Consider the following 18560-nt stretch of genomic DNA (forward strand, 5'->3'; position numbering starts at 1 on the left):
GAGAGAGAGAGAGAGAGCACGAGAGGGAAGAGGGCAGAGGGAGAAGCAGACCCCCTGCTGAGCAGGGAGCCCGATGTGGGACTCGATCCCGGGACTCCAGGATCATGACCTGAGCCGAAGGCAGTCGCTTAACCAACTGAGCCACCCAGGCGCCCAAGAATTTGCATTTTTAACATGTTGCCACAGGAACCACACCTTGAGAACAACTGGGAGATGCAAAAATAATGGAGACCCAGTCCTTGCTTTTAAAGAGTTGATGGATACTTAAAGAAAGACAATAAGCACATATACCAAGAAGGTCTGCTGCTGGGTGATGAAGAAAAAATGCTTCATGAGGATAAATGTCACACAGTTATAGGTAAATGTCAGAACCCAGATCTGCTGCCTCCCACAAGTGAACCAGTATGGAAAAAGTAAAATGTCTGATATTCAGACAAGAAAGAGGGTGGCAATGGGCTGGGGGGCAAAGTAATGCCATGGAAAGGGTGTGTGAAGAAAGTCTGGAGTCTTGGATTTAATCCCAGCTCTCTAACTAGCTGTATGAATTTGGGCAAGGCACTTAATCTCTATAGGTCTCGATTTTTTTAAAATTTGCGATAGAAGTTATAAATTTCCTTTCAGTTCTAAAAATGATGGTGGCTATATGAAGAATAGGGATTTAAACTGATTAATGAAGGCTGTGTATAACTGAGAAGTATGTAAGACAGGAGTCATTCCTGGTGGAAGGAGGAGCATGAACAACAGATACAGAGGTCAAAATCATTCTGACCTTTGCAGAGCAGGGGGTAGGTAAAAAATGTCTGAAAAGTAATAAGACCAATGTTTTAAAAATGAGAAATGAAAAAGTCAGACTAGGCCCGGTATAAGGGGACTTTAAAAGTAAGCAGAAAAGGTGGGATCTGTTGGAGAGGTCATCAGCATCGTGTAGAAAGAGGTTCTTGAACAGGGAACGGCACACTGAAAGTGGGGTGTTAAATCTAGTGCAGGAGTAGTGCAGAATAAAAACGGCTAACAGTAATGTTCACATCTCCAGAGAGCAGAGGATATTAATGAGGGCTGTCCATTAGAATCATAGGTGGAACTTCTCTAAAATATACCAAAGACAGAGCCTGAGACAAAGGGTCTGGAAAACTGCTTTTGTTTTGTTTTTTAGATTTTATTTATTTATTTGAGGGAGAGAGAGTGTGTGTGAGAGAGTGTGCACAAAATGGGGGAGGGTCAGAGGGAGAAGCAGACTCCCTGCTCAGCGGGGAGCCTGCAGATGTGGGGCTCGATCCTGGGACTCCGGGATCATGACCTGAGCTGAAGTCAGCTCAACTTCACCGACTGAACCACCCAGGTGCCCCATGGAAATCTGTATTTTTTAGAGTTCCACTGGTGAAAGTCAGGATCTAGGTCCAGCACTCAGATTCAGTATGTTTATGATGGTGAAAATTATAACAAGCACTTTCCCAGATGATGAGAAAAAAGAGCAAGGCATTGTTTTTAAAAACATGCCTCTTGCTGGCCTTACCCTTAAGCAGGATTCTCATTAATGATCTGGGCAGCACAGGATTTTTCTAAGGGCACTTGCTTACTACTAAAATAAGCAAATAGCATTTTAATGTTTAGATACCCTGAAACCTTGAAAAACTGTTTTAGAGACAGCAACATAACTATTTATGCCCCGAGGATTACATAAACGCTGTGCCTAAAAGGCAAGAGTCACTAGCTTGCTAGACTATCAAGTGGGACTCTTTATTACTCTCATTAGGGTAATGTAATCCAAGCCAAACCCCCAAAGGTCTCAATTTCCCTTCCTGTTACCAGTTCAAAAAAAGACTGGCAAGTTTCAACACCTTTAGAAGGGCAGAGGAGGCCTGACATTCTGGTTTAATGAAGGATCCCTGAAGTAGTATCAAGTCTCAAGGAACTGAAAGAAATTGGTCTTGACTTCAGAGACAAAAGCTATTGGATTGTTTTGTATATTTTAAGGTTGGAGCTCTCACCTATGGCCACCCCACGAACAGCTCAGGTCCCTGTCATCTATCCCATCCCCTCAACTCTGTGTCCTACTTTCTTCCCCTCCACTCCTCACTCCCAAAATGTTTTAAGGCTTTGGAGAATAAAAATGTGTTGAATGTTGAGGAAAGAAGAAATTGAGAATTACATGGGGAAACAAGTCTAGTCCTAAAACCAAAGGACATCAAGACTCATGAGAGAAGATCAAAAGGAAGTTGCAAAGATGACAATGCATGAATTAACCAGACCTGATTTTTTTTCCCCTAAAAGGTAGGGTGTGTGTGTGTGTGTGTGTGTGTGTGTGTGTGAAGGGAGTTGCAAGTAGGGTGTGTGTGTGTGTGTGTGTGAAGGGAGTTGCAATCTACTGAACTATGCACTGAGTTTATACTCTGCCAGGCAAATGTGCCCATACCCACCGATGATAGTATCTGGACTAGCTGAATATGAGTATGTTCAAGTCATGCTATATAAGTCTGTGTTATAGGTTTCATGGGAACAAATGGTTAAATAAGTAGGATTGGGGAAGACTTAAATCGTCAGAAAGAAGGCTAATCATGGGGCATATGCTATCTTAGGCAGAACACTCTTCCTGAGCCCTGCCAAGACAGTGGGCGGGGGGGGGCGGTAAATCTGACCTGACGTACCTTAGACTTTCTGGATCTCTCTGACGCTCTGAAGCATAGCAAGGCCATGAATAGTTAGAGAATCATTCTTGCTAAGAACAAATGCCTCCTTCTCACAGAAAAGCTGAGAATCCTTGCTTGCTGACCATTTCAGTAGCATATAAGCAGTCCCAAACTGCCTCCCATCACACCTTTGGTTAACACTACTCTTAAGAGAAGCTCTTGCCTCTCTTGTTCCTCATTTACTCTATAGGACCGCACTAATTGTTAAAAAGATAGTCAAAAGGGCTATACTAAGAAGAAAAGAGAATAAACAGTCCAACAGAAATTTAATTATGAAAAAAGGATATAAATAGTAAGTTAAAAGAAATGAATACAAATAGCTAACAAACAAGTAGAAGCCAATATTCTTTCCCTGATTTTAAAATTCCAAAATAAAATAAAATACCGGTTTTCATTTAGCAGATTAACAAAACTTTAAGTTTGATAGTACCCAGTGTTGCTAGGGGAAACAGATACTCTCAAATCAGTGGGACAGGGCGCCTGGGTGGCTCAGTCGTTAAGCATCTGCCTTTGGCTCAGGTCATGATCCCAGAGTCCTGGGATCAAGTCCCACATCGGGCTCCCTGCTCAGCGGGAAGCCTGCTTCTCCCTCTCCCACTCCCCCTGCTTGTGTTCCTGCTCTCACTGTCTCTGTCAAATAAATAAATAAAATCTTTAAAAAAAAAAAAAATCAGTGGGGCAGCCTTTATGCAGAACAACTTTGCAATACCCACCAAAAATGTTAATGTGTATATCCTTCCATCTCTATCAGTTCTACTTCTAGGAATTTATCCTAGAGATAAACTAACAGAAGTGTGCAAGAGGGGCACCTGGGTGGCTCAGTCGTTAAGCGTCTGCCTTCGGCTCAGGTCATGATCCCGGGGTTCTGGGATCGAGCTCCGCATCAGGCTCCCTGCTCAGCCGGAAGCCTGCTTCTCCTTCTCCCACTCCCCCTGCTTGTGTTCCCTCTCTCTCTCTCTGTCAAATAAATTAAAAAAAAAAAAAAAAGAAGAAGAAGAAGTGTGCAAGAAAAAAGTGTGTATATGAGAATATTCACTTCAGGACTGCTTGTAACAGTGGAAACTTGTTAAACAGCAGTGAATAAGTGTTATAAAAAGGGGAATAGTTAATTTTGGTATATGCATAAAACAGAATACTAGGCAGCTATTAGTTCAGTGAAAAAACCAACTTGCAAAATAAAATATTGTATAATTCTGTTTGTGAAAAACATACACACTCCTAGATACACAGAAAACTTCTGGAAGGATAGGTAAAATATTGTTAACAGTGGCAGACTCTGGCAAGCGGAACTAGAAGGAATCTGCTGAGGGGAGCTTTTACTTTCAGTTTTATACCTTCTGTACCACATGAGTTTATTTGTATTTACAAAATGTTTTTAGTATTTTCAGAGGTATTAAAGGCTACTTTCAAAGCCTCTTCTTTTAAAACAAACAGGGGAAAAGCAAAGAAAGACGCAAGAGATCTTTCAGTAAAGATGCCCAAACTAGATCCCACAGCAAAAGGGACAAACATCTGTGCCAGTGAGCCAGCTTCAGCCAGGCCCAGAGCGAAGAGCAGTGTTAGCTACAGTCCCACAAAGCCAAACTGACCTTCAGCCTCTTCAATAGCCACTGCAGAAGACCCTGCTGGGCAGCCTCGGTACACATCTCAGGCCGGAACTCTGCCATGTTTTCCACAATAGCTAAAGGGAGACAGACAGCAGTCATTTGCGAGGGCAATTTTGTTTCCATCTGCAACAAGCTTGCTTCCCTTCCCATGACAGACACCATATTCCTCTTCCCACTTCCTGTATTCCTCTTAGCCAGATGCTGTGTTGTCATTATTAGATTAACCAGGGAGATGCTATGGTTTTTTTTAATTCAAGTAATGTTGCAAGTAAAACTCCTAACCGAAAATGATGAAATTTACAAAAGGAACTAATAGGGAACAACACTAGAGCAGAACACAGAGAAAGGTGGATATCTGCCCAGGAAGGCCTTCTTAGTCCTCACTGCATGGGAGCCCCAGAGACCTGTAACTGAAGAGACAGGCGACTGACTAGGCAGGAAGCCTAGGGAAAAAAATGAGGGGATGGTGAATTCAGAGTCTCTTCCCTTCCTGACATTCACTTTCAATTCTCTTTCTCTGGATATTGCAAGGGAAGCAAGCATGATCTTCTTAATTGAACAAAAAAATGTGCAGAGAGGGGAAAGGCCATGCTGGCAGAGGTAACTGTCAGGTACTCAGAAGCAAATATAATTGGTCCTGCTATCTCCTACAAGGGCCAAATTGCTGCTAAACAGAAAAATTAAAACTTAGGAGGCCAAAGGAAAAAAAAAGTTATTACATAACCATGATACTAAAAAGGGGGACATTTTAAAAAAATCCCCTATATAGTTCCATTCTAACACATCCAGTGCTTTCATTTCCTTCAGGGCCCCTTCCGCTCCATATCCCAGGATACGTGACTATTATAAAGGGGATAGAGTTAGGTCCACGTTCTCTAAGCCCAATGCCCAGAACACATCAGATCTGAATTTTGAAGGAGAAAGGGATAAAGAAATCCCCATGCCTCTTACGCTCATCCTCACTCCTCTGCCGCTGTCAGCCAGTGGGAAGTTAAAGACTCAGGGGGCAGCCCCCTCAGGGAGTGGAATACAAAGCCATGTTAGCAGAGTAGCAACGAGACCCCTAAGTTACTTTCTCACACTTTCTAGGAAAATCAACTCATGCATTTTAATCTCCAATGCCCTTATCTTACTCCTCTGCTTACACCTTAGATGGCTTCCCGTTGCTCACTAGAGCCAAATCCAATCATCTTGCCTCGGTTTACAAGGTCTTCCACCATCTGGGCAAACTCATGCCTCTGGTCCCGTCTCCCACTACCACTACCTCCCACTGCCACAGTACAGCTCTACACTTTCCCCAAGCCCACGCCCACTCACAGCTTTACAACTGTGACTCTCTCCTACCCAAGGGTCCTTCTCACATTTCTCTGTCAAAACGCACCTGTCTTCATATGCAGCCCCAATCAGCTACCTTTGGAGACCCTTCCTCACTTCCACACTGCTCTCCACTGACTCCTATTATACCACTTGTCTCCCTGTATTATCTTTCCTTTCCGTTCAAGGCTTTCCCATCAGTCTGCTTCTTAGGGAGTTAAGACCATGCCCAATTCATCTTTAATCTACCCAGTGCCTAGCACAGTGCCTCACAAACTGCAGGTGCTCAATAAATGAGAGAGGGATGAACCTCCTGAGCTGCTGGTAGGCGACCGTGCTGAAACTAGACAGATCTCTACAGACAGCCAGACTGGTGCTTTTTTCATTATACCAGGCCCTTTTTATTAACAGTCAGTTAAGACTTTTGATAAGCTTTCTATTCAGCAAAATCCAGCATTAGGCTAACAGATGGTAATGCCAAATTCTAGCTCTAGACTAAAGCCAACCCCCAAGTTACAGATTGTTGTGTTCTCTCTTCTCTTACTCCCTCGGTGCTATGTCTTCCCTCTTGTTTATGATAATGCTCACAGAAGAGAGTATAAAACTATAAGAGAAATCTGTGGTAGACAGAAAGACTTGAGAGAAAAATCTAATCTCATCAAAATTTCTGCTTCAGCTGGGTCTCATTCCTTTCTCAAGCTCTGCTTAAGATATGTCACCTTTGGTTTTTTTATAAGACAATGACCAGTGATAAAGGAGAACTACCCAAAACCACAATTTTAAATAGGCTAATGGTTCGACAACTTTGCCAGGAGAAAGAACTGGGAGATTCAAGGAGGAGGAAGGGAAATACTACAAAAGACACCCACTTAAATTAACACGTGATGAAAGTGCATCCAAGTTAACAGCAATATTTCAACTAAGTTTACGTGGCAAACTACACATAAGAAGATAAACACTTAACTCTTTTTCAAATAAGCTGTCTTATAAAGGTACTCCATTGTTCCAAAGTTTGTAGTCCCACTGAAGGAAAGTAGGAAGAAAAACCAATATGGGGGATTAAAAATTGTAAAATATACACTTTCTAAAGCTAAAAAAAAAAAAAAAATTCACCCTGCATAGACATGACCCTAACATTTGAAGGCAAAGTTCTGCTAAAAGGAGCCAGTTTTTGTCCAGGAAGTTACCCTACTTAGTGGATTTCTGCTTTTATTACTTGCCAAGCCAAACCAAAGCTGCAGTTATATGAAATTTACACAAGGGTCCTCATTTCTGGAGCGGCAGTCTGGGAGTACAAGGAAAGAAAACACCGCTGCTGTTGACTCTATTATGAAGGAAGAAAGAAATGAGCACCAAGCCCAAAACAAACACGAAGGTCTCTGATCACTGGTCGCCCTGCCCCTCACCTAGAGTGTTGTGGACACCATCCGCCTCTTCCTTCACGGACTCATCCAGGCGCTCCAGATTCTGCACAAGCAGGGCCACCACCTGCCCATCCACCTTCAGCAACAGGGAAGCAAAAGGAGAGAGGGATACATGTCACAAAACAGTCCCAAAATGAGGGCGCCTGGGTGGCTCAGTTGGTTGGGCGACTGCCTTCGGCTCAGGTCATGATCCTGGAGTCCCGGGATCGAGTCCCGCATCGGGCTCCCTGCTCGGCGGGGAGTCTGCTTCTCCCTCTGACCCTCCCCCCTCTCATGTGCTCTCTCTCACTCTCTCTCTCTCAAATAAATAAATAAAATCTTTAAAAAAAAAAAAAAAAACAGTCCCAAAATGGTCCCATTCCCATACTTTCTTCTCACCTGCATGAACAAAAGAACTAATCGACCACCCATAGTTTACAGTGTGCTGCTCTCCCATCCCATTACCTCTTTGAGTCTTGAAGTGACCCCAAGGCAAAGAAAGGGCAGGCTTCATTATCCCTAACTTAAGATGAGTAAATCTAAGCTTTAGGAGACAAAGTAAAATTCAAGGTTACAAAGTTAGTGAGTACCAGCGCTAGCACTTGAACCTAGGTCTTCTGAAATCAAGTTCAGTGTACTTCCCTATGTAATTGAAACAAACACCTTGCAAAAGCACCATCTTAAGCCAGGTCAATAGTTTGCTCAAGTCAAAAGCGTGTTTCTAGACCACAGCACCAAGAGATGTTTAGTTGGGAAGTTTATTTGCCATACTTTACACTGACCTCAAAATTTAGGGTTATACTCAAAACATTCCTAACGTTCTACGCTAAGCTTTTATGAAACTATTACTTCTGATGAATTTCTAATTCCTTCTTGAGAACAGTATTAACATAATAAAATGCCTGACATTTGTATTACATTTAATGCATAGAACAGCAATTAAATTTCTCTAATTTGATTCATACAACCTTATAGGAAACTGTCAGTAGTCATGTCATAGAGAGCTGATATTCAGAGATTAACAGCTTAGCCAAGACCAAATGGCTACTGGGCAGTAGCAGGAAAAGCAAAAACCAAGCTTCCTTCTTTGGTGAAATAACGGTTATACCACTGCATGCTTCCCTCTGCACACAATCTGTACCCTTAGGGAGACTGCCCTCTGGGTAACCCTGATACAAACCCTGGACGGTAACTAAGGAAACACCGCATAATCAAGAAGTGATTATCCATCTGGTAACAACTTTCTCATCAGTAGCCAGTCAGAAACCTGTAGGGGAAGATGAAACCTGCCGTGCATCTGTGGTATATCCTCTCTGACTGCCACTTAGGAAATGGAAGTAAGTTATCACGATTAAATAAAATTATGTGGCATGCCTTACCCTGGGTCTAGATCAAAAATTAAGTAGAGAGTTTGAATCTAGCTCTTGACCCCTTCTGACATCTGATCATTCACTATTCGTATCTCCCACAGACCAAGAAAAACTCCAGTCCTTTGAAGGCAGTCACCAAACCCTTGTTCGTCCTGGCATATTCTTCCAGGGGTAGTGCAATTCTATGGTACATGACAGACAGTCACTTTGCTAAATTCAAATAAACCAACAAAACACTTACTTTGTGTACTGCAATCAGGTCTTTTATATAAACTGTTCTGTTTAGTCTCATGCAATCCTCATAGCTTTTACAGTGAGCAAACAAAGATCCAGAGAGGTTAACTAGCCTGGCCAAAGTCACAAAGGTTGTGGCAGAAGTGACTGACTCTAAGCATCTATTTTTTCCAATCATACCCTGTCACTCTGGGGAGGGGAAAAGAGAGAGAAGGAAACGTCTCATTTGACTGACACTGCCTAAACACTTGTGTATAAGATACCCAATGATACAATTGCAAACTGAGCCGGAGGATGGAACAATGGCAAGAGAGACAGATCTTAAAATAAGGCCTCTTTACTTTTTCTCGGTGACACTTAAAGGAAGTATCTGGCAAGGGAGAAAAGCTGAAATCATTGACTAATTTGCAAACCTGAATCATAAATGAGGTAGAATTTTCTAGGCTTTGCCCTTTATGGTGTGAAGAACAATGTAGGACACCAGCTGCAGATCTGAGGGGATACTGATGCCAGAATTGAGGGTGCCTGTAAATACGAGAATGAGCTGTTTTCCCCTCTTGTCCCAAGGAGAGATACAATCTCACTCTCAAATCTCGCAGCCAGAAAAAGCTTCACCAAAGAAATCCACTGCAATGTTTTCCTTAATTAATTGGACAATTTGAGTATGTGAGAGGAAACAGAAAAACATCTGGGGGAAAATATGAACCATGTCACAGTTTATTTTTCCCTAAATCACCCTGATTGACTTATAATCTCCCTGAATCCTAAAGCAGCAAACACTGCAAATCCACTGGGTATCACACTGCTTGTCGGTTCTGCAAACTGCTTCACCCGTTTCAGTCGCTTATTGCTCCTTTATCTGCATTATTTTTCCCCCTTTCCTTGATTCTTAGTTATGTTTCCCATCTCTGCTGTCTGGAAAATGTTGGGGGTACAGTGGCAGTATGCAACGCATTCAAATCCCAGAACTGAATGGGTATCTGGCTGGAGGAAAATCTTTTTTCTTGCCACAGAAATCTAACTTCTAACAGACAGCCTTTTCAAGCTTGTAAAGTATAAAACTTTATGTTTAGCTAGGTTAAATGCAATTTTATCTGACTGTAAGAGGGCCAAAGCAGTCAAAATACACTTAGCTCAGACAACCCTTGAAAAAATATTTATATTATGCATAGCTCTGGATATCACCTAGTAAGAAGCACAAATTAGCATTCTGTCTTACTCCCTCTAGGCCCTTGGGTCTACCACCTTCATGCCAATTTTTTGCACCTGTGACTAAACCTGAAACCAAAACCAAATCCTGGTCAGGGACCAAAGTGTCAGCCAGAGAACTCTGGCATTAAAAATCATGACTGTCTTAAGCCTGACGTTTTCTGGTAAGTCACCAGATACTTCTCCTTGTTAGCAGGTCTCCTAAACAATATTCCAGCAGGTCCTACTAAGACAAAGTTCAAGGGCATGTTCAGATATCCTTTTCCACTTGACCAGGGAAGATGGATATAAGAGAAAAGGAGGAAATTAAAAAAAAAAAAGGACAGATGAGAAGGTTTGAAGGATTCTTTTTCTATCTTGTACAATCTGCCAATAACCTTTCTTAAGAGTGTGGAGTAAATTTTTCTACCTGCTATGAGTTCTGAAAATTTCATATTTAAAAAACTAAGAAAAAACCTCCCACATATCCACTGAATCTTGATCAAGCAGTAAGTTTTGAGGATACAAATGGTAATATGGTCAGAATGCAAAACTTATGCCTGTTGCCACCTATCTAGTAATATTTTAACTTCTCCTCTTGCTCCTCCAATTCATTATCCACACGGCTGCCAAGAATGGACTTCCTAAAATGTTTGGTCAGACAATGTTACATTCCCTTGCCCAAGATACTCCGGTTACTCCCCTTCACACCGGCAATTCCACCCCAGCTTCCTACCCTGGCCTACAAAGTCCTGAGCAATCTGGCCCTGAACGCGCTCTCTCCCCTCCCTGCCACTGTGCTCCAACAGTTCTGTTCCTCGAATCTGTCAAGCTCATTCCTGCCTTAGGTACTTTGCACTTGTCCTTTCCGAATGGCTGGTTTCTTCTTGCATGCCGAACTCAGGCCTTCCCTAACTATCTAATCTAACATGACTTCACCGTACATCACATCACTCTATTTTAACTCTTTATGTAACAAGAGAACCACTATCTGCTTTCTGGTTTGTTTACTGCTTCTCCCCACACTAGAATTTGAGCTCCACAAAAGCAGACTCTGTCAGTCTTGCTCACTGCCATATAAGCCATTCCTAGAGTCTAGAACACACAAAGCACTCAATAAACATTCAGTGAATGAACGAACAAATGAATTTTGCTTGGGAACAAATACAAATGAAGGTGAAGACATTAACAGAAATGAGAATGGGATAAAAGTGATAGGATCCAGAAATTTACATAATAAATACCTTTAGAAGCAACTGAAAACCTGCCAACCCCAGCCTCACCTGAGCAGCACAAATGTATTACCAAACAGCCCAAACCAAACCACTAAAGAACTTCAAAGTTGAATGTTTAAGTAGGGTTAATTGAGTGCAAGCATGGGTATGGAGGGCAGTCCCCCAAGTCTCCACATCAAAGCCACTTTTGTGAAACTCTTCATACCAAATGGTGGCTCCTATAACCACTATGGCCAATGTCATGGCCCGGCCACATTCCCACCTCCTCTGCTGGGACACCTGCACACATCGTCCAGTTAAAGCTTCCCTTTGAGGCCATAGAAAGTACCTGCAGCTCCGCAGTCCTTCCTGATTCTTCCCCCTCACAAGTGATTGCTCCCTCCTCCCCATTTCCATAGAAGCTTACATCTCACAACTGTTCTTAATATTCTGCCTTGCATTATCAGCATTACTCATTTCACCCTTTTTTTTTTAAAGCTAAACGTCTATCCTCCCATGCCTTATTTAGGTCCATTCCCTTCAAAAAAAAATTTTTTTGAGTATTCATTCAAAATGTTTTTTGAACATCTGTCAAAATGAAAAAAAAAAAAAAGTTTGTTGAACTCAACCTCTCGCTGATGGCATATGATAAATATGTCATTTTAACTTGACATTTACTTAGTACTTAATATGTTCCAGGCATAATACCTCTATGAAGATAATGGCCAACATTCATTGGGGGTTTATTCTGTATTGGACACAATCCTAAAGATTTATTAAATATCTCATTTATTCCTCACTTCAGTGTTATGCAATAGGCACTACTGTTATCACCATTCTACAGAAGAAGAAACTGAGTACATAGAGATTAGGTAACTTTCCCAAGGACACACAGTTGGTAAATGATAGAGCTACCACTTTGGCCACTCTCTTGATGGGAATCACATCTCAGAAAAGACAAACTTATGAACAGATGTCTATAAGCCAATGTGACAAGTGCCAGGATATACAAAGTGCTAAAAGAACACAAATTCTGCCTGGGGCGGGGTGGGGGGGGAGGGGAATGAACCTTAAAAAAAAACTCAGAAGATGGGGCGCCTGGGTGGCTCAGTTGGTTAAGCGACTGCCTTCAGCTCAGGTCATGATCCTGGAGTCCCGGGATCGAGTCCCGCATCGGCTCCTTGCTCAGCAGGGAGTCTGCTTCTCCCAGTGACCCTCCCCCCTCTCATGCTCTCTCTATCTCATTCTCTCTCAAATAAATAAATAAAATCTTAAAAAAAAAAAAAAACTCAGAAGAGATAAGTTTTAAGTTAGGTTTTAAAGGATGAGTGGGAGTATTCCAGGTAGCCCAGGAGAAGCAAGGCCTGCCAAGCTGAAGGCAGATGTGAGCAAAGGCATGGGGCTGCCAAGCACATGGCAAATTTGGGGACTAGAAAGTAAGAAATGGCTGTCATCTAATCACAACGCTAAAGAAGTCCAAAGACTTCTTCAGAGAGGTATGCTAGAGAAGTGCCATTAAAGCAATACACTCTTGCATTTACTACTCTTAGAAAAGACTCTATTTTCCAGGCTACCAAATCAATTTGTTACAAAGCACAAATATTCACCTTTTGCATAAGTAACAGCAGTGGATGTGAACCAAATTTTAAGCCCCAAAGATCCCCAAGAATGCCAGGACAGCACTCCCTCCCCACAAATGTGCTAGTCTATTGCTCAGGACTTCCAATTGGGAAAAAGACCAAGGCAATAACTGCAAACTGCACACCACAATAAATTCTGCTCCGTGCCCTCTAGCCTCTGCTCATTCAATTCCAGGCCTCTGATATTGGCCCCAAATTAAAACTACAAAGACAACTCAACCCTTGTAATATGAGAATACTTATCAAACTTCTTCCTGAATGCAGCACAAGGGTAAAAAAAAATAATAATAAATGAAAGACCACCCACCAGTTCTGTTCTCTGTTATTTACTGATAGCTGCTGACTGGCTGCAGACAAGCAAATAATATATAGAAGTCTAGGGATGTTCAAATGTGATTCACACCAGCCCCATCAGTATAAAGCTGTAAGAGTCAAAATCTTAAAATGATAATAAAAAAAAAACCCTAAACAAACAGAAAACCCTGTATAGCAGCTACCTAACGGCTCCCCGGACTGAGGATGAACTGTTTCTTTCCAAACAAATAGTAAAATCTGCACGGCCCAGCTTTTGTTGGTGGGCTTAGCAACACAGAAAACACAAAGGGGGCTTTTGTGGGAACTGCTGTTTCCGGGGACGTTTTACAGGCAGCAGCCGGGCTAGCTGCTCCTCTCTCGTCTCCTCTACTCGCACAGGCAATGGATGGTAATTAAAATCAGCCCAGGGACCAGGCAGGAAGGCTCACTCAGGGCCACCGTAATTAACCTCTGGAAGGTGAGACTGCACAAATGACACCGTGGGGACACAGAGCAGGGGCAAGTGCCACAGCCTTCCTTCAGATGCTCCTCAAAACAAAAGGACAACCCAACATCATCCTTTTCTTTCTGCTCAGTGGTTCAAAGGAAAAATAAAGGTCCTGAATTCTACAAAAGTGGCAGTTTGCTCTAGGAAGGAGCTTGAAAGAAAAATGGCAATAGAAATTTTCATCAAACTCAGTCACAAACAGCCCTGCTGGACTCCAGCCTCAGACTCTGTAGGAGACAGGCCTTCATACCTGGTGGGTTCAGAGCCTCTCTATTCACACCAAACACCAGCAACAAGCATGGCACATGGGAAACTGCCAGTGTCAAGGACCTTGAGAGAAAGAGTGAGGAGAGGGTGGGTGGAGCAGCAGTGGGGTGTCAGAATCACTTGGGGCCCCAGGCCCAACCATTCTGATTCAGTGGGTTTGGGATGGGGCCAGAATATAGCCTAACAAACACCCCGGTGCTTCTAATACAAGGGACTGCAGCCATTTTTGATAAACTGTAAACTGCATCAAAACCAGTATTTACTAACATTCTTAGCAGAAAGAAAAGACCAGACCACAGAAGACAACAGAGAGGAAGGAAAATTAACAGAGCCTAGAGGAGGGAGACAGCTTGATGGGTGGACAGAGCCCCACAGGAAGTGTCAGGGTAAGAGGCTGGACTGGACTCCCTCCTCCACTTGCCAGCTGGGGTGCCTTTCCAGTCCTGGAGGCCTCCTTGTCGAGAGGGAAGCTGGTATGCTGGGGATCCGAACACGCAGGCTCTCATCCCAGCTGCACAGGGCCGGGCTGAGTGACCCGGTGGAGAGCTGCCCCTCTGTATCTGGGTCTCCTCATGTGTAAAGGGAGGTGATGAGAACAGACTGGTTTAACTCACATATAAACTCCATATGACTGGCTGCTGCCTGGAAGACTCTGAAGCCTCACCCAGCCTCCACAAAAAAGGCACAGAGAAATCCACCAGCCCGGGCTCTACAGGCAGGGGCTGCAACTCTGGTCGGATGAGCTGGAAGGTTTGTTCTTGCTTTTAACGTTCTCCGATTCCCTATCTGTAAAATGATAATGGTATCTGTCCTCACTGGTGCTTCCGGGAGGAGAGGAGAAACGTTTGTGCAAGGGTCAGCAGCACCACATGGGGGTAGAAGAACAGGAACACGGAGCCAAGAGAACACAGGTTCAAATCCCAGCTGTGTGACCACGGGCAAGTTGTTTCGCCTCTCTAAGCCTCAGTGTCACAGCTGGAAATGGGACTAGTAGCAGAGAGGATATGGTAAAGAGGACATAAAGTGAAAAAAAATGAGAAAAGGCCTGCCTTCAGCAGATATTTAATAAATGCTAGGCCTCTATAACCCCTTCCTTACCCCAGTTCCAGAGTATCAAGTACCCCACAAGTTGCATTTCTACTTTCTTACTCTCCTCATTCAGTGTAGCCTTGCCATGGAGCTCACACCCACCTGGTGTCACTCACAGAGACAATGGTGATGATGTTAACACCTTACACACACCCGCAAAACCCCAGAGGGACGAGCAACTTACCAGAGCATCGATGAGTACTTCCGCTCCCTCTTCACTCTCGTGGAGGGTGTCTATATCTGTTAATTCCTGAAGCAAATCAACCACAGCTATGGACACATGTGAAAAGTGTTAAGGGTATCACATATATACTGAAACCTTACTGACATTTTATTAAAATCTTTGCTTCCCTTCTGTTTCCTTGTCAATCATTTTATTACCGTTCACCTTTAATACACTGTGGCTTTATTAACATCTCTTCAACAAGGTTCTACTCACAGTGGGTGTTCAGTAAATGTTTTTAACTGACTCAGTCTTTTTCCTTATGCTGCCTTCCTGGTCACTTATTCCACAGGTTCACTGCATTTTCATAAATTTCAAAATTTCAAATAAATTGCTCAGGAGGCTGCTTTTCCAGTGAGAAACAGGCCAATACCCTTAACCCTATCTCACAATTTAAATTCTTGGAACTCAGTATAATCTGAACTACCCTGTACAGTTCACCTTCAAAGGCAGTAATGATTTCTGAGATGAGATGGCTGGTGTTCAGCTAGGGGTAGGCAGAGAGCGGGGCAGGACAAAATCAGTTTCAGATGTAGAGGGAAGGCTTTACACTGGACTGAGCTAGACCTCCCCCCCACCCAGCTCCCTCCTCTCACATACTGAGCTACTATGGACATAAAAGGAAGAACAATGAGAATTAAACACTAGACAAAAATAGAAAGAGGAAAATATATATGAAAGAAAGAAAACATGAAAGAGAGAAAAAAGGAGTTATATTTGGAAACTGGAAGGCAGAACTAAACTGCTTCCCTTCCTCACCTTGGAAACACTCTCTCTCTCTCTTTCTCTTTCTCCCCCTCCCTCTCTCTCTCTCTCTCTCTCACACACACACACACACACACACACACACACGGACACCATGCACTGCCGACCTGCATTTCTGAATGTCTACGATGAAGAAAGCACTGTGATGGTGACAAAAGCAAATACATTATTCATTCTGGGTCTCAGTTTCCTCATCTACAAAATGAGAGCGTTCAATAATCAGAGACATTTAAAAAATTATACACCACAGACAACTGCCAACATGTAACAAATGAGGAATACAGACGTCCTAAAAAAGGAGCAATCAAACTGAACTCGGAAATCAGGAATGATTTGCTAGAGAAGACTGATCAGAAAACTGGCAACTAAAAAGGATGAGGGCAGAGGGGCGAGAAAGCCAAGCCACGGGAGTAAGGGCAAAGAGACTGGAATGTACAAAGGCACGTGAAGAGGAGAACATAGAGGATTTGGGAAGGGAGGGGAGGACAGAAGAAAAGGGAGGAGAGAGAGAAAATTACAACTAGAACTCTATGAAGAAAATAATATTTTGAAAGAATAACCTAATAGCTGTATACAGGCTGCACTCAAGCATTGAGTGCCAGGGGCGGGGGTGGGCAGATGGGAGGCAGGATGAGCAGGTAGCTGGAGGGTGAGGGCTGGGCGGAGAGCCAGGTCTAGAGGAAAAGATACACACACCAGTCCAGAGTGAGACAAGGTCAGAATCAGGGCAGTTTCACTAGAACTGGAAAGAAAAAAATAAAGGAAAGATACAGGACAGAGTAACAGGAATGATAGGATTTGCTAGCAACTGCCAGCTGACGTTCCAGGTATTTTCTGAACATCTTTTGCTGAAAGAAAAACTATTGGAAGGTTTGTTTTATTCATTTATAACCGACTAGCTGATCATCACGCACAAGTAATTAAGCTATCTGTGTCTTCTTTCACTCTTTAAAGTGACATTTACCCAAAACACCGGAGTGCTACAAAACTTAATATGTAAAAGAGCTTAAAGGTCTTTGGACAAAACTCCTTTATGTGTCTAGTCTACTCTTCATTAACCAAGTGACCAGAAAGCAGTTGACACAAAAGACCATGTATCATACTTGACACACAGTAAACCAAAGCACAGAAGTTGTTTGAATTAATTTTAAAAAACAAAAACTGGCTACCCAACTAACCCCTAGAAACCCCAGAGCTACCCCTGACTAGTAGGAATTAGTAGTAAAGACTGCAACAGTTGCCGCTGTAATAACCACCATGTGTAAAAGTCATCAGTATGCCAAGTGCTGTGCTTCCAAATTCTCACAAGGGCGTTAAAAGATACGTGTGATCCCCATTTTACAGATCAGAAAGCTCAAAGCTCAAAGTGGTTAAGTAACTTAGCTAAAGGTCACTGCAATAGTAGGGGAGAATGTTAGGTCCATCTGATTCCAAAAACAATACTTTTGCCACACTTCATACTAATGGACAGGGGAAGACATACCAGCTTTAAACAGGGCTAGGTTCAGGTAAATCCTAGCTAATGACCCTACTGTAATTACAAAGATCTGTCACGTATTTCCACCAAAAATTATTAAAAGTTTCAGGAAGAAACAAGATGCTGAAAACTCCCCCTCCTCCTCATCTAAGAAACTCTCAAATATATTCTCTTGAAAAGTTCTTAAATACGCATTGTAAAAATCTTAGCGATTCACATGCTTATTTAATATATATGACATTCATCTATGTATCCATCCATCCATCCACTGTAGAGTCAGATGTCTATAGGACACAAATATGAATTAGGCATATAATAAGTACTATCATTACCTTCCTTGAACAATGCCATGCAGAACTAAGTACTTATTAACTCATATGTGATGGATATTCATTAAACAACAGCCTCGGGCGCCTGGGTGGCTCAGTTGGTTAAGTGACTGCCTTCGGCTCAGGTCATGATCCTGGAGTCCCGGGATCGAGTCCCGCATCGGGCTCCCTGCTCGGCGGGGAGTCTGCTTCTCCCTCTGACCCTCCTCCCTCTCATGCTCTCTGTCTCTCATTCTCTCTGTCTCAAATAAATAAATAAAATCTTAAAAAAAAAAAAAACAGCCTCAAGAGACAGGTGGGGTATATATGAAAGAACAAAAGATGAAGAGTCAGAGCAAACATGAGGACAGGAGTCATGCTGGACAGGAGTCATGTTGTATTCATCTTTGCTTCCTATCTTCAGCGAACTGAACTATCCCAAAACTATCACTAGCCGCGTAATCCTGTCCAAGCCCCTTTATTTCCTTACAGCTTAGTTTCCTCGCCTGTACAATGGTGGCAATGGTCTCTCCCCAGCCCATCTTGCTGAGTAGCTAAAAGGAATAAATAAGGTCACGTATGTCGAAGGCCAGGCAAATCAAAGTAAAAGAAAATATGAAAGCGTCTTCTAATAAAGATTGTTAGTCAAGTCTTCCCACAGAATGGCCAAGGCCCTCACTGTTGCCTTCACTTTTTCCTGAAGCCTCTAAAATCTAAAATGTAGGCTAACAACAGCATGGTCTTCCTTTCTGGGTCACAATGAGTTGGAAGATCTAATTTTATATTTTGGCGATGCTACAGACATTCAGATCGATCAAGTCCTTTTTCAGCCTCTCAGGTCTATGGGCCAGGTATCATATTTTTCTTTGATTAGTCTTATACCATGCTCACAGATGTGTCACATTAAACCTAGGAACTTCTTTTAAAACGGAAAAGAGTTTGACAATGGTGGTGGTTTTATATAGGACAGGA

General features: G+C 42.7%; 1 protein-coding gene across 2 annotated transcripts in view; it reads right to left on the reverse strand.

The window, feature by feature from the left end:
- Positions 1 to 18560, reverse strand: part of CTNNBL1 (catenin beta like 1) — a 158536-nt gene that overhangs the window by 88618 nt on the left and 51358 nt on the right. For both annotated transcript variants that reach the window (XM_081832805.1, XM_081832806.1), the window contains 3 exons: positions 15000 to 15095; positions 7015 to 7108; positions 4277 to 4368 (listed from right to left, as the gene is read on the reverse strand). In XM_081832805.1, coding sequence (XP_081688931.1) covers positions 4277 to 4368; positions 7015 to 7108; positions 15000 to 15095 — 282 coding nt within the window. The remainder of the gene's footprint in view (positions 1 to 4276; positions 4369 to 7014; positions 7109 to 14999; positions 15096 to 18560) is intronic.

Source organism: Leptonychotes weddellii, chromosome 10, assembly GCF_054177405.1.
Source record: "Leptonychotes weddellii isolate Sample4059 chromosome 10, ASM5417740v2, whole genome shotgun sequence".
Classification (NCBI taxonomy): Eukaryota; Metazoa; Chordata; class Mammalia; order Carnivora; family Phocidae; genus Leptonychotes; species Leptonychotes weddellii.